The sequence below is a fragment of the Larimichthys crocea genome, chromosome III, assembly GCF_000972845.2.
Source record: "Larimichthys crocea isolate SSNF chromosome III, L_crocea_2.0, whole genome shotgun sequence".
NCBI classification, from domain to species: domain Eukaryota; kingdom Metazoa; phylum Chordata; class Actinopteri; family Sciaenidae; genus Larimichthys; species Larimichthys crocea.
In genome coordinates this window covers 13,557,430-13,573,910 of record NC_040013.1, presented here as the reverse complement: position 1 = coordinate 13,573,910, position 16,481 = coordinate 13,557,430, and the positions used below count along the sequence as shown (strand labels likewise).

At 41.3% G+C, this 16,481-nt stretch overlaps 2 protein-coding genes across 3 annotated transcripts in view; one reads left to right on the top strand and one right to left on the bottom strand.

Moving 5' to 3' along the window:
* Positions 1 to 41: 41 nt before the first annotated feature.
* Positions 42 to 3,144, top strand: LOC113745708 (5-hydroxytryptamine receptor 1D). Its single transcript, XM_027278503.1, has 3 exons — positions 42 to 297; positions 1,517 to 1,677; positions 1,828 to 3,144. Exons 1-3 carry the CDS (start codon positions 144 to 146, stop codon positions 3,142 to 3,144), a joined length of 1,632 nt encoding a protein of 543 aa, XP_027134304.1. The 5' UTR covers positions 42 to 143.
* A 256-nt stretch (positions 3,145 to 3,400) lies between these two features.
* slc35f3b (solute carrier family 35 member F3b) overlaps positions 3,401 to 16,481 on the bottom strand; it is a 44,466-nt gene continuing 31,385 nt past the window's right edge. Inside the window, exons 3-8 of one of the 2 annotated variants that reach the window (XM_010756742.3) lie at positions 14,611 to 14,953; positions 10,591 to 10,810; positions 7,224 to 7,349; positions 6,560 to 6,752; positions 6,352 to 6,441; positions 3,401 to 6,155 (exon numbers count right to left, since the gene is read on the bottom strand). In XM_010756742.3, the coding sequence (XP_010755044.2) occupies positions 5,914 to 6,155; positions 6,352 to 6,441; positions 6,560 to 6,752; positions 7,224 to 7,349; positions 10,591 to 10,810; positions 14,611 to 14,953 (1,214 nt within the window). In that variant the 3' untranslated portion in view covers positions 3,401 to 5,913. The remainder of the gene's footprint in view (positions 6,156 to 6,351; positions 6,442 to 6,559; positions 6,753 to 7,223; positions 7,350 to 10,590; positions 10,811 to 14,610; positions 14,954 to 16,481) is intronic. The other variant, XM_019275639.2, reaches the window with a different exon arrangement.

Below are 16,481 nucleotides of genomic sequence, written 5' to 3'. Positions count from 1 at the left end.
AATAAAGGAATTGGTTCACCTGGAGACCGTCCGAGCAGAGGGGGAAGCAGATGGAGCACGTCTGAACACACTCATTTCTTTTTCCATCATATCACGCTTGGACGTGTCTCATCATGTGAGGACAGCGGTTGTTTGTGCGGGACATGGATGACCTGGGTGGCTCCTGGTCGTTGTCTCTGCAGGCGGCAGCAGCGGTCAGCGTGAACGGGACAGAGGGCGGAGGGCCCGCTGTGTCCGGGCGGGCCCAGCTGCTCCTGGAGATACTCATGGTGCTGATGTGTTTGGGCGCTGTGACAGGTACAAAATGAGCAGTTTGATTCATTTTTTCAACTCTAAATGTTAAATATTTTTTTCTTAACTTATAATCAAAAGCATATCAGTTCTGGATTATTGTTCCAGCACCTCAGTGACATGACACGATTAGTGACGTTAGTTACTCCAGCAAAAAGACAGTTGGAAAAGAGCTGTAGACCATCTGGAACAAAATAGATGAACAACCTGTTAACAAATATGATATAATATACTTGATATAATGTCCTAAAATCTTTTTCTTTTCTTTTCGTGTTTTGTTTTGTAATACTTTATTTTACAGTTTTATAATTTGTAAGGACAATACAACATGTATAATGACATATAATGATGAGTAAATATTACAATTGTAACGTAATATTTACTTTTTTATTTATTTATCTTTTTTTAAATTAAATTTAACAGGTAACAGATTAGAAGGAGGTGAAGGAATATTATAAAGATATTAATAGTTATAATAATAAATAACTAACAATAATGATAGAACAAAAAAAAACATTTCTTATATAATGACATAATCCCCTGAGATACCTCAGCCACCTGGGCTGGGACTGTTTATGAAAAGACAGCTGTTGGATTTAAATGTTTCAATCCTTTGAACACCACCAACAAAATTCTATTCACATCTTTGTAGGCTAATCTGGTGGTGGCAAGAATATTATTTCAGTCCCTGAACAAATGAATCCAAAATAATCTGCATTGTATTTGGATAAACTGACCCTTTGCATCTAGTTTTATTTAACATGGTTTGGTAATGCGTTAGGATAACCATTAGTTAGGGCTTGTAAGATGCTTGTTAACAACTGTATCATAACGTTTCATGTTTTTAAGTTAACAAGTGCTTATAAATGTTTTATACTCTCACAATAAATGTGTTTATGGTGCTATGATTAACACTTATACAGTCATATTAAGCATTTTATAAGGCCCTTATTACCCCTTAACTAATGCTTGTTGCAAGCACCTTAATATCAAATGTTCTTGCATGACTGTATAGTACGATGTCATTATCTCAAATCAGAATGTTTTTACACTCTATACAGAACTATTTACATCCAAATCAGGCTTTTCACATTTTTCTGAATTTAGTTTTAAAATGACACGTTTACCGCTGTGTGGATTTTTGCTCTATTGCTGGATTACAGATTTGGTTTGTTGTGTGGTCTAAAGTCCAGCCGGTCTGACCTCTGTGTGTATTTCTGTGTAGGTAATATTCTTGTCATTGTTATTGTGGCTGCCAACAAGACTTTCCACTCCGTGACGTCAGTGCTGATCATGAACCTGGCCATCAGTGACCTCCTGGTTGGTGTTGGAGTGATGCCTTTTGTTGCTTTGTCAATCCTGAACCGTGGATGGGTGGATTGTACTGTACGTCACCTTTGTCCAGTACTATAAAAAGCTACATGTCATGTAACATCACAGTATTAGTGTCTGACATGACCTAAAGCTTACCTCTTATTCTCTTAAACTTTGATCCAGTGTGTTTATATCTGATGATGTCTCTCTCCTGTCTGACAGGACCTCTGTTCATACGTGGGTTACACCTCCTCTGTGTACTGTACAGCTTCTGTGTTGACATTAGCTGCTATTGCCCTCGACCGCTATCACTCCATCATGGACTGCCTGCGCTACAGCTCCCGCTGCACCCTGTGGAGGACCTGTGCTGTGGTCCTGTGGATCTGGCTGCAGGCTTTGGCGACCAGTTGCCCTCCCCTGCTAGGATGGGGCAATGTCAACTATGTGGTTCCCATGTACAGCTGTGCAGTCAACTGGGCCAGCAGTCCCAGCTACACAGCTTTCATGGCTGCCCTCTCCTACCTCATACCAGCAGTGGTCATCCTCTTCTGCTATGTGAACATCGTCAAGGTAGCCCGAAGCCATGCCAGGAGGATCCATACACTGGAAGACTCTGTGCAACGCAGCAGGAATCCAAACTCTCAAGCTTTTTCTCCTGGTGATTCATCTCACCAGCACTGTGGGAGTCTCCATGGCCCCTCAAAACTGATCTATCATGTAAGTGGACAGTTTGTGTCTGAGGGGAGTTATATCGGCCCTGCTCTCCCTGATTCTACTACAGAGCAGAATAACCCTACATCCAGACGTTTGTTCTCCTTCCTGGCTCAGAGTGCCTCCCAGCCACAGCTGCAAAACACTCAGCAGCACCATAACCACCATGGAGTGGTGCGTCTCTTCTTGGTCATCTCAGCCTTCTTCCTCTGCTGGACACCTTACATAGGTGTGGCCCTAGTTCAGGCCACAGAAACTGCAATCTTAGGCCAATCCAGCCTCGTCCCACCCTCTGCTGTTACCTTTTCATACTGGCTGGTGTTGCTGAACTCTGACATCAATCCGCTACTGTATGCTCTGCTTAGCAAGCGTTTTCAGGGTGCTCTTCAGGGACTGAGACAAAAACTAAGAGCACGCCTGGGGAGTGTGGTGGCCAGGGGAGAGGAGGTCAGAACAGAGGGAGAGGGAGAGGACGGCAGGAGCAGCGACCCCTGCACTCTGACCAACACCCATCCTGGCCCACCTTCCATCTCTGAGACTACAACCTGTGATGACGCCATGTATTCCTCCTCCATTTTCACTGTTAGCACTGACTTCAAACATAATTCAGAGGAGCATCTATGCAAAGTGTGTCACCGTGACAATAGCTCCCCGTCCTGCTCTGTGTGGCAAGAAACCACTGGTGCGGATAGGAGGGTGGACTGCCTGCGTGTCCCCTCTCGACCACAAGAGGTCAGCAGACTACCTTCTTCTGCTCTCACCAAGGAGCGTCAAGCCACTTTCTTCTATGGCCAGATAACAGTGACAGTAGAGCATGATGTTTGTTAGTCTGATTTCTGCACATGCTGTGACAAAGTCCATCACAGTTTCCCAAAGCTCAAGATGGCATATTCATTGTGTTTGTTTTATCCAACCAACAGTCCAAAATGTAGATATATTTGCTTCAATATCACTGTGACCGGAACAATGACCATTCACATATCAGAAGCTGGAATCAGTGAATTTTTGCATATGCATTTTTTGGTGCATACATTTTTACTAATAAAAATGGTTTCAATGATTAACTAATTATGAAAATAGTCGCTGATTAATGTTCAATGTCAACTGATCAACTAATGGATAAATCAATTATTGCATCTGCAAAAATAACATGGCATATTCAAATGTCTTGTGTTGTCCCGACCAGCAATCCCAGCAAAATATTCTATTCACTATCATATCAGCCAAAGAAAAGCTGGAAATCATCATGACAAATTAAGCATTTTGCAGACAACAAAATAAAACATGAATCTGAGAAGCTGAAACCAGTAAATGTTTTAAAGATGATCAGAGTAGCGTCAGTTTAATTTCATAACGATTGATTAATCAGCTCCAACTGAGAGCGTTACTTTGTTGTTTTGTCATGTTGTCTGTGTCTGTTTGCAGTTATACGTAATGATGAAGCACACCACTACAACACTGAGAGAAAAAAAAACAAACCCGGACAAAGAAATGTATTGAAAAGAAATCTTTTATATAGTACATGTGATTACACTTGAAGACACCCAACTGTAGATTTAATAAATAAACCCATCATTTATTAACGCTCTCAATATTTCTTTCTTTCAAATGTGATAATCATATGTTGCATCTCAGTGTAAAAATCATCATTCCTTACAAAGGTTTACATTTATGTCTAGCAATAATTCCAGAGGAATACAGTATTAATATTTATTGTCATAGAGAATGACAATGGGAAACAGTGCTATTGTACTCTATTGCAAAACAAAGAAAAGGCAGTGGACTTGTCAGCTGTATCTGCTCATACAGTACGTGCATGCTCGTCCTGCAAAAGTCACCCACTGTCCCTTCTAGGTTAGTAAGCAACAAAAATATAAAAAAAAGTGTATGATGAATCAAGAGTTTGTTCCAAAAAAAATGCAACTTGGTCAGATGAGTAGAAGAAGAATAGTATTAAAGAGTTTCTCTGCAGCAGTCTGTGGTGGCACTGTAAAAAAAACAGATAGCAAACAGCGAGCATGTGTGGTCGAGTGATGTTCATACATTCACAACAAGGCAGAGTTTCCACCAGTCGCTTTACAAGGCGCGCGCCTCATCTGCTCTCACGTTTGTCTCGGTTGTTAACTTGCCTCAGAAATGTGATTCGTGATAACAGATGCAGGTTTTGTTTTGTTTGTTTTTTTGACAAAGAGCAGAGGTGGATGAATGTGAGCCATTCTCGTGTGGCAACACACCTCTCCCCTCAAGCCACAGTGAGACAGTTTTCATTTACTGTCTGTTATTTTCTCCGGGAGAAACAAACTATTTAATTAACTGATAATTGCTGCAGAACAGTTTTTGTGTGCATGAGTCTAGAAAGTTAAATGTGATGGGAATTCAAAGGGAGGCTCAGTGATAGCTATGGTTGATGTTCAGAGTTATTAAAGGGGTAGTTCCAAGTTTTCATTAAGCCTGTCTTCTTATAAACTGTCAGTGCTTTTAGCCCATCCAAAGATTGAGGTACCTGAAGCATTGGTTATGAAAGTGGAAAAAAAGTCTATCATCTAATATTATTTAAATAACAATGCATGTAAATGTATGTATTACCTGTATTGCTTGGTTAATAAAATGTTACTATGCGATGCCATAATCTTGGCAACAGAACATGTGAGGCAAGTGCTTTATGGATGGACTGAAAGCACTCACACTTTGTGACAAACAAATCTCAACCATCTCATGCAGCGGAGATAGTGGTTTTAGATTTCTCGTGATTAAACAGCGGGCCTGAGCAATGGGTTTGAGCATCAACCCCCAGGAAAGCACGAAACCACAGGGGGCCAATCAGTGTGGTCGAAAAGGACCTGACCTCTTTTCTCAAGATGAACAGAGTGAGGCATTGTGAAAGCTTCTTCTTTAGCTCAGCTTGATCCTCAGATGTCCAGACAGGTCCCGCCACACCAGATAAGCCCATTGGGTCCACGGCTCCAGGACATCCAAGGTGTGAAAACACAGCTATGTACAGTGCATGAAAGGCAGGTATTTGTTTACACCTGAGGGACAACCACTATGGGCGTCCCTTTTGTTTTCAGGCATTCAGCATTTTAGGCAATTTTTTCTTTGGATCTTAAAGGTGTGTAAATGTGTACATGTTAAAGACAGCAAGTCCAGAAGCTGTTTGGCCTGCCTCTAATAAATGTCTGTCTCGTTTATCAGAGCTGAAATATATGAGGCAAGTTGGCAAGTCTTCCCAGGTGTAAGGATGTTGTGAATGGAATGATTTAGAGGTTCAGCAAAGAGTAATACATGACTCAATCAGTTAGACCTGATCATTTTTTGGGGTAAGAAGGATTACAACCATCACAAGTCCATGCACCAACTCGGATAACATCTGAGTGGAATGGACATCAAATGAATGATACACAGTCTGTGCCTCCCCTCCTGGATGAAATGTTACTGGTCAGAGAGCAGTCTGAAATCCTTTTTTTCACTCAGGGAGCTGCGTGAAAGAGAGGGCAGGTCACCAGGCGGGTCACACGTCCTAAAATCGACACTAAGGTGTGTCTTCATCCCTCTGTCTGTGTGTGATGTGTTTGCATGGTATCATGGTGTTTCATGGAGTCAATGTGCAAATGTTGACATGGAGGTCCTGGCTCTCCCTCTCCAGTTGAGCCCTGTGGCAGCACCCGCCTCTGCGCTGCTCTCAGCTGGCTCGTCACGTTTGCGCAGCTTTGTGCTGAGCTGGATGATGCACTGGTCCCAGTCCTCGGGTAACAGCAGCATGAGGAAACCCAGGCAGATGATGAAAACAGCGATGAGGCGCACTGTGTTGAAATGAATTTCACATGTGTAGAGGTCCACCACTGTAAAAAAAAATGTGAATAATACATTTATGTTTGTCACATAAAATAACAAGTTATACAATGAGAAGAGAACCAATTTAATTTCTATTCTCATCAAATATAGAAGATAACTTTTGGAGCAATTTCACTGCCATCAAATATTAAATAGTGACCAGATCTAAAAAGTTATGTCTGGGAGGAGAGCCAAGAAACTTACTGGCATTTACAGGAACACTTAGGACGATGCCAAGAGAGATTAATGTTGGGTATGTTATCGCAATGCCAAAGTTCACCAGGATATTGAAAGCTGTAGGAAAGAAACAAAATGAGAGCAGCAGGAGCAGACTACACAATGAGGGTGTCAAAGCACAAAAACCTACAAAGTTATTCATGCAGTTATTGTCTCAAACGTCATCTTTCCGTACCAAAAAGCAGGCCTGCCACCCCACAGAGGTAGGCCCAGGGGATGTCTGCAAGTGAGCCAATGTACTCCACATGTGTAAAATACAGGATGACCGGCACGAAGCTAATGAAAACAAAGTTGGCGCTTCCAACGATGCTCAGAAAGAGCGCAGCCTCTCCAAATTTGGCACTTCCCAGGACCATCTTGAAGAGCACCTGAGGAGAAGGAGACAGCGGGGTCGTGAATGCACAAAATCTGCAGAAGAGAGATATTGGAGAGGCCGTACCTGCCAAGCACCTGTCATGTCTTTGGCAAGAGGCCGCTGCTGTGTGTTTATCACATTAGGCAGCACAGACAGCAGTGCAGTGGAGACCAGAGCCCTGTCAAAATATGGCTATCTGTCCTGTAAACTCCTTGATCGGAACATCACAGTCCAGGGCCAGCAAATAAATGCTCACATATCACTCGCCTCTGTCAGCTGAGTTTCATATTTCATAATCTCCTCCTGTCTTCTGCTACCTGGTTACATAATTAGAAGGGAGCCAGTCCAGGATTTCTTATATAAGACAAGACTATGTCATGTTTTGCTATTTTTAAATTTCTTGGTCTGCTGCAAATGCAAGTGTCACTACAGGGGAGGTTTATTGAAGCAATAATGCACCATTGATCAAATGCAAACAAAATACCTTGTAGAGCGCTGACATCGAAGCTGAGGCAACCACAAAAGTAATGCCGATGACTGAGTGGCTGTGGAATCCATCAGCGTAGGTCATCATTACGATGCCTGCTATGGCCAAGATTGCAGCCACTATCTGTAGAGAGATACAAGGAGGAACATCGGTGAGTGACGGATGGACGACATGCCGCTCGCAGTGTGGTGACAAAAGCCGCCGGAGCCGTGACTGCTGTGCAGGGACACAGCAGGCACACATGGCCTCTACTTGGGTATTCAGAGATGACAAGCCTCACAGGACAAGGCTTGTAATGGTATAATTAATATGTGGCTTTTGTTTTATTATCAGCAGACTGCTCATTTGGTATCTACGTATCCTCACATGCATGTATGCACGCTCACAAATCTGTTCTCAGATTTACATTGTAAGTGCTTCCAGCACAGGACAGGCAGCTTCTTCGGTGTTGGCTTGATTGTCTGACATTGATTTTCATTACACTGCCTTCATGTTTACAAACCAAACACCCCACCCCACCCCCTCGATCCACTACCCGCCCGACCTCTCCCACCCACTCCCACCCAATGCCTCTGCGATTATCCCAGCTTCAAACGCGGCACCAAGCCATCTGCTTCACCCCGCTCGCAAAGTCCTCAAAAATCAGAACCTAAGGCTGTCACCTACGCTTTGTTAGACTTACATGACTTGTATTTGCTATATGTCTGAGAGCATGTAGTCATAACTGTACATGCAAGTGCTTTGGGCTGAAGAGTAGCAATAGGGACAGGGTGCAGTCCAGCTGAGTGGATAAGCTCTGCATTAAGGAGGTGTCAGGAAGATAAATGAGCCGTGTGTTTTTGCTTGGCCATAGCCCTTAGGCACCTTTTGCAAAATGGCTCTTTCTGCACTGCAGGCTGCCTGTCAGTCACAGATACACCTTTCATTTCTTACAAGGTCAGCGACCCTGCATGTGTTGGTTTTTTAGTTTCTTGGGATGTTTCAGCACAATTTGAGGGTCAGAGCAGGGAAAGGATCACGACACCTACGCGTGGAGTAGCTTATGTGATTATAGTGTTATCACCACAGTACGTGGATGTGGATTAAGCTGCATCTAACTCCCTTGACAACTAATAAATCCAAGCACACAAAATCAACCCAAAGGCTCTTCAAATTCAATTTATAAGATTCTAACCCTGTGTGGCCCATTGTGCCCAAACTGTGCCAATAAAGCAGAGCCAGCTTTCTGCGTACATAATATCACATAAACAACCCACGTTTAACAAGGATGATTTACCATCCTCCATCTCTCTCTCTCTCTGGCTCTCTCTCTCTCTCTCTCTCTCTCTCCCCCCTCTTTTACTTTCATGACAAACTCGTCTGAGATCCCCTGCATTGCTGCAGACATCCAAACACTGCAATCCCCACCACCAAGCAAGAGAGAGAGAGAGAGAGCGAGAGAGGTGGGGGGGAGACAGGCAGGATTATTACAGTATTTGTCTCTTACCAAGGCCTTTCATCACAGATAATGGGGGTGGGGAGCAGGGGCATGCACAAGGGAAAGACTGGCTGGTTGTGAATGTGTGTGAAAGAAAAGAAAAAAAAGGGGGAAATCCATTCTGCAGAGCCCGAGACGGCAAAACATCTGAGGAGGTGCAGTGGGAGGAGAGCAAGGAGATACCTCAATCCACAAAGCTAAACCCCTTACTCCTCTGTTTGTCTCTCTTCATCCGGATCAAATCATACAAGCACACATGCAGACACACACCGGGAGCCGCATTGAAATGACATGGTGAACGCTGGTGGGAAATCATGCTGTCACACGGGTTGACATGCTCGCTATTCAACGGCGCTATGTCTGTAGGTCACACGTTCAACTGTAAATGCAGTCACGGCTACCCCACACATACTATTTGCAGACCTTAGGGGGCATATATGCTGAGTTTGTCATCATGAGTGAATCCCTGAACAATAGAGGTGATAGATACACACAGTTCAGATCACTTTCTTTCCGCCAAAGCAAAGAGAGACACAATGAAAAGCCTAAGGGTGTATGAAGGTCATATCTCCCTGTTAGCAAGCCTTTGCAGCAGCACCATGTGTTATGTATAGAATGACATATTGGCGAGTCATTATTATTAGATGGTATTGATTTATCACAGATTTAATACAAATAGAAATAGGAGGACACATAGAAGAGACATAACACTGACAAACATATTCAGCATATCAATACAGCATAGTAATAATACAATACAAAATAATACGTTGTCATGAGATGATTTGCGGAAAAAACACAGACAAAGTTTTCTCTAATATTGAGAAAAATTGGATGCTTTCACCTTTTTAGGACTCTGAAAATGATCGAATTGAAATAATGTGAGAAGGAAAAATCGCTCTTTGATGGAAGTACTGATGAATCAGATAAATCCAAATGTGACAAGAATTTTCTTGTTGAACTGGCCTCAAAAGTCGAGTACTGGCCGAGCCCTAATCTTAACTCAATGTACATAATCTGAGACTGTACTTTAAGATAAAGGAAGTAATCAAATATTCAATTAAAAGATAAAATCACCTCATAGTGTAATTTCCAAAAACCAAAAGCTCCACTGATAATATTTAATACAAGTAGATGTAATAGTGTGTGTGTTTCATTTGTTACCTTAAACCGCTACCCCGCTACATCCTGCAGTAAAATGTCGTACTATTTACTCCTCTACATTTAGTTTTAGTTACTAGTTAGGTTTCAGATGAAGATTTTACATTAAGTATAACTTATTTTAAATATAATTGGTGCCCCTTGTCACATTTCTTTTACATTGGAGTGGTCTGACTAACTAATTGTATATAAAGTAGGTAAATTTAGGTCTACCTTGACCAGCGTTAGTCAACAGCTTTAGTCAATCAGTCAACTTTTTACTGCAGTACATTCATTCTACAGCATTTAAATGTTATAATCACTATTAATATTGTCATTATATTTTCTATTGCCTAATACATACAGGATTTTTGAGGAAGATACTTATATTGCTATGAGCAACCATTTTTACTTGTACTTTTGATACTTTTAGTAAGTTTAGCTGATAGTACTTTTACTTTAATAAGGACATTTGCTTGTAATGGAGTATTTACATAGTTTGGTATCAGCACTTTTACTGAAGTACTTTAGTACTGCTTGTTTTGTTTGTTATTGTTCATTACAGCTGAAAGTTGCCACAGGTGTGTAGCCCAGATAGTAAATCATTATTTTATTACAGTATCTACATTGCTTCTTGTGGTCTGTGCACTTATCTAAAGATGCAGCAGCAACATTTTCTCTGTGTAAACTGTAGGACAAGAAAACTCAAACAGACACATGCACTCACACACAGGCAGATGGACTCACCCTGACCCCCATGAAGCGGTCTCTGAGTACAATCCAAGACAGCAGGAAGACGAAGGCCTTGTTACAACAGAAGAGTGCTGACACGTCTGTTGTGTTGATCTTCCTGAGGGCCTGCAGGTACAGGTAGTTGGTGAGGATCCACAGCAGGCCAAAGGGAGCTACCTTGGTGAAAAACACCTTAGGTGTCAGCCCGTCGTCCCCGAAAAACCTACAGCACTCCCTGTGCAGAGACACAACGCAGAGAACAGTGATAGCCTACTGAAAAATGTGGTATTATTAATTTAAGAGTTGATAAATATTATGTCTGCGAGTTGAATATAAACAGCTTTTAACAAATAATACCAGGGAGACCAGACACAGCAGAGTGTTTCTAGTAATTCCCATATTAACTGTTAACATCTGAATAAACATTGTATTGCAGGGCATGTGGGACCAACTGTACTCTAATGGATAACTAAGTATTTACAAATACAATTAGATCTATTGCAAGGCATTAAATATTTAAGCTTAAGTTAAACTGTCTCCATTAATGAAAATCAACTATATAACTACATGTATCAGTTCCTCAAACGTTCTACACTGCATATCCTCTCTATTATGCCACTATTATGACCTTTAGGTACTATTAGGAAGGTTATGTATTGTTGATTCTTGTTGGCGTACTGCTTCCTAATGTTTCCTCCTGTTTGGAGCCACAATTGTTACCTCAACGTCACATTTTTGCATGTGACTAATGATGGATGTATATGTGCATTACGTGTATGAATCTTTCTACATAGCAGGTGGTACACCATGCTCTAGAGTATAAGTATAAAACAGGGCAATATCAATGCAGATACAAGGTCAATTAAATTCAAAATAAAATACTTCAAGGATTATTTATTGTAACAAGGGGGATGAGTTTAAATGGACTGACAATACCTACCTTCTCAATGTTACTTGATGAAACTCTCAGTCTCCAACATGTCAAATAAGTTATTCTTGTAATTGTGCATAGGTTGAATATCACTGGCAAGGTTGTGATGACTCAGTATAAAAGGAATTATGGCAGCTCAGTCTTACTGGGCAAACTTTGGAGACATTTTGTTAAGTGATTCAACTCCAGGGGCTGTGTTTCTGGCCGCGTTTGAAGCTTTGTCATATATTATGGATGTTATTCCCCTTCACTAAATTCAAGCTTAAGCCTGGTCTTGATCCCTGTCTAGTAGGTTTTCAAATATTTGAAATGGATGAAAATGCCCTTAAACATAAGCAGATGATCTAAAGCTATTGGCCTGACAGTCAATGTGTGACAGTCTATGAAATGTGAGAGATAAACCAAACCGTGACATTGTGTATCAGTATCAAAACATTTGATTGTGATCCTGTCCACACTGCTGAAATGTTCTCCTCAATAAGATGTGATGCACAACTCTGCTGTGCCAAGAGCAATATGTATTCTACCTCCACCTACATGACTCCCCCCCTTTTGACTGCTACTGTTTACATTGTTCTTGAATTACAGAGTTTATCCCAAAAGCATCTGGACTGTGAAAGCGATGAAGCAGCAATAAATGAGGAGTGACAGGTAGCACATTTGTCCTGCCGGATAGTGAAGAGCAGCATTGTTCTGAATCAGCTCCAAAGAGCTGAGTGTGCACTAAAAACACGCACTGCTCACACCCTCTTTATTCACACAATACCAATTTACTGACAATTACATTAAAGTCTATCATCATTTTCATTCCAGACCCTGGATCACCTTCAAATCCAGCTCAATAACAGTTTGTGATTTGTTTCTGCTTTGCTGTTGCACCTGTGAGATCTGTAGTCTGCACTGCAGTTTTAGAAAGACTTCCAACTCTGCGGTTTTTAAAGCATCTGGCAGCTCATCAATTCAACTCTTTGAAGGGACTGCATTTCAATTCAAATGATTTTGGATTAGCCAGAACGGGATTTTGACATGATTTAATTGGTATAATAATCTAAACCAACATTAGAAGATTTGTATTTACATAGAAGATTTAAAGACTTGTAGGTGTATCTTGATGACCGTTTTGTGATGTATTGTATCCTATATGTTAATCTATAACAATCATTAAGGTTTGACTGAAGAATCATCTGCTTCAGCCTCTGACCACATCTGGTGGTTTTGCTCAGTTAAGCAAATCAAATGAAACATTTCCGAGGCTGCTGAGTTGATGTTTCTTATGATAAACAACTATTTCCAAGACCAAGAATGAAATTAAATACTAAAAGGAAAAAACATACTTGTTTTTACCCTGGTGACTGTGACAAAATAACAGTCAAACCTTCTGAAACTACAGTAATGAGAAGTGTTTTGACTTCTATTGAAGTTAAACAGGTATCGACTTAATCTCAGTTCAGCTGGAAAGATACAGTGTAATGAAGGGCATCTGCCTTTTACAGTGGAAAATCATCTTCACTCATATCTATGAGAAGAGACACCAGCTATTACAAATGTCAGATCCTTTACCTCCTTTGACCATCGCTTTATATAAAGAGACAGGAAGGGTTTTTACAAATACCAACGCTTGGTCTCTATTTCTCTGCATTGTCTGAGATTCACCAGCAGGTGCAATTTGAATAAACACAAAGGAAACGGTGCTTGATATTCGGAGCACAGCATCAGCTGCGGGCCCGAGGAGTGGGAGCCCCAGATACACGTGTAAGTCCTTAAAAAGGAAGAATTACATCACAAAGATGCAGCAGAAATACAGAGTCGATCTCCCCCTTCAGCCATCTACCCCACCTTCCACCCCACCACCCTCTTTGTCTCTCTGTACTAAAGTAGCACAGCAGGTAACAGAGATAAGACTTGTGTAAAGACCATGATTTATGCACTGTTTCAACTGTGAAAGCTCTTCTAAGACTTTCTGTTTGCTGCTGCCATATAATTACATATGGGAACCTGATATTCCAAATTAAGCAAGTATAAACAGAGAGTGCATAACTCAGCAGCAAACCTAGAGGGTACATACAGTAACCCCTTCAGTGAGATTATCAACAGGCCTAAATTAGTGCTGCTATTCTAATTGTAAATGTCAACAAATTAAACATGAGGTGTGTGTTTCCTTGTGTGGTTCAATGGTACACTGGTAAGCTATTATACATCTTCGATGTTTAACATTGATCCAAGCTCATTTCTTGTGTGCTCTGGTTACAGTGTTTGTGACCACTTTAATCTGACAGTGAATTCATCTTTATCTGATTTCTGGAGAGTATTTCTGCTGTAGGTTATATCTGTATGAAGAAGAAAGGTGAGACTATTTGTTATTTGTTGAGAAAATAACTCTCCACAAAATGATTTCTAATGACTGCGGTGCATTCTGGTCTTCTGAGGCTGCTGCTCACTGATGTGAAATTGCACGATTGTTTATGTCTGTGCACCATCTGTGAGTTCAGGAAAAAAACACTCAACTTGACATTTACTGTTGATATTTTTCTCTTCTGTTATTTCTGTTGGAGCTGCAGAAGAAATATTTTGACTTCACATCACAGTGTGTGTATTTGGCTTGTTAACCATAAAAAAAACAACAGATTTTAGCATTGAAATAAACCAAGGAACTAAAGCGACATCACTGATAAGACTCTTTTCAATAGTGTTCAGATGTTTTAGATGGACAGAGTGCACTGGTCAATTCAATACACTGAAATTCATGTTACTCTCATCATGCCGGTTTTAGCTTCTCTGTGAGTTAGAGGACCGATTTTGAAACTTTTGTAATACAGGGGATAACATAGCACCTTTGTATTTAAAGGAACCGTTGTACCATCTAAGCACTGGCAGGATAGTTTGCTGATGTTTTCAGGGCAGAGGCTGCTGGCTGTTCCAAGGTCATTTCCTTGGTGCACTTTGTAGATTATACACTTATCTTTTGTGTGTTCTCTGTTTATTCTCCCTCTTCCCTTTTCTTCTACTTGTCTCACTCTCCAACTTCTCTTTTTAAAAAAGTGCTATGTAAGTATAGTTTACTTGCTTGACTTGCATTACTGTGTACACAGTGACAGTCTTCTCACCTGAATCTCTGTCTGGGCGTCTGCCTCTCTGGACTCTTGCACAGGTGGCCAATGTAATAGAGGGGGAAGAAGAGGCAGTTCCAGGTGGTGGCAAACCAGGTGAGGGTGAAGGGGGCGTCAAACTGCTTAAAAGTTAGTTTGGCCAGCTGGGTGGACCCTGCCCAGGACGAGCACACGCATATAACCATGGCGACTCCCCACAGGGCCTTGCGCACCTGTACGGTTGTTACTCTGATGCAGCAGTGAAGTCTCCGTCTGTTGGAGCCGGACTCTGCTCCTGTCGTAGCACCAGCTGACTGTGTGTCTGTGGTGCCCACCACATTCTCCCTGATGCGGTCTTCTCCTGTAGATGAACACACGGACACATTAGACTGACAGCTAAACACACTCACTTTTAAAATACTAAATACTAAAAACAAAAATATATAATGTATCTATGTGCTTAATGTATTTCTACAAGTACTGCAGTTGTTTAGAAAATATAGTGTAACATCTTACATGTACACACACAGTATATAAATGATTTGATTCTCTATCTGACCTGAGCGCGTATAGAGGGAATTCTTTTATCTGTGCGAGTGACTTCAGGTCAGCCACGTCTTGACATCCTTTTCCGGATAAAAATAGCTGCTTTCACAGTTTAATTGAACTTGAAGGTAATCAATCAGACATCTGAGTTAAAAATGTGGTGATCAAGTGTGACAGGCTGCAGCCTAACAGAGGACAAAAGAGGGCAGATCTGATATCCAATCCAAGACGACCTCTTCTTGCAAGTTACAATGACACGTGTGTGTGTGTGTGTGTGTGTGTCTGTGTCCATTTGCCTGAACACACAAAGGCAAACACAGCAACACTTCACTTTATATTGCTCCTGTCAAAACCTGATAGCCACCATACTTCTTCAATAAAGTGTGAATTGAAACAAAGTGTTGACGTTCTGCTTTCTGCCCCACTCTACGCCTTCGAAACTGATTCACTTACCAAGGTTATTTTGTTCCCTCGGGTCATTAAACTTACTTGTGGTTACAGTCTATTGTCTACCTGAAACAAGTCAGTTATAGCTGAATAATCACGTGTGACAGTATAAAAGTTAATAAGCTTAAAAGCAACATTCAAAAGATTCTTCCAATTGTTCAGGTCCTCTACGTGGACAGTTATTCTGCAGATAACAATAGATACATTATTCATTAAACAGATTCCCTGCCTCCCTTTATCGCTCAGTGACATTGTGTATTGACAATACATTTACATGAACACTATCATTGGTAAAACCCTAATAAATCAGACTTTGAGCCAAACAGGGCCTGTAACTACACTTTCACCTCGGAGAACAAAAACCCAACTCTGTCTCATAATAGTTGTGTAAGATGCATGCATCCTCTGTATTTTTCTGCTTTCCAACAAGTTAAAAATGAGGGATCACCCTAACGGTGTCTCCAGAGGTAATGATATGCCACAGGGAGCCTTTTGCCGATTCATCCACACTGTACACTGCTGGCTGGGATACAGAAAACACTTCAAAAAGGCCTCAGCGAGACAAGACTAAATCTTAAATTACCAGTGAAAACGATCCTTATACACCATCAACAAGACACTGAACTCAGAGTATATTATTTTAGTTGTCCTGTGACTGTTTATCGCCATATACCCGATACTAATGACACCATCTGTCTTCATGTTAATGTGATTTATGTTAGGAAAGGATCACCTATCACCTGATGGAAGCAGCTTGCTACGTATTTTACAAAAGAGCAGTGTGAAAGGGCATCCATCATGTCCGATGAAGCGACTCATTCTTCCAGGGAGAGCTGCTTCTGACCTTGCCAGGTGGTCTCATCATATCACAGATTAACTTCCCTGATGACTATCGC

Bases quoted from the DNA above. Each gene is read 5' to 3' on its own strand.
- LOC113745708 (XM_027278503.1), top strand. From the start codon at position 144: ATGGATGACCTGGGTGGCTCCTGGTCGTTGTCTCTGCAGGCGGCAGCA. The intron at 298-1,516 runs GTACAAAATGAG...ATTTCTGTGTAG, and splicing joins GTGTTTGGGCGCTGTGACAG to GTAATATTCTTGTCATTGTT. The intron at 1,678-1,827 runs GTACGTCACCTT...CCTGTCTGACAG, and splicing joins GTGGATGGGTGGATTGTACT to GACCTCTGTTCATACGTGGG.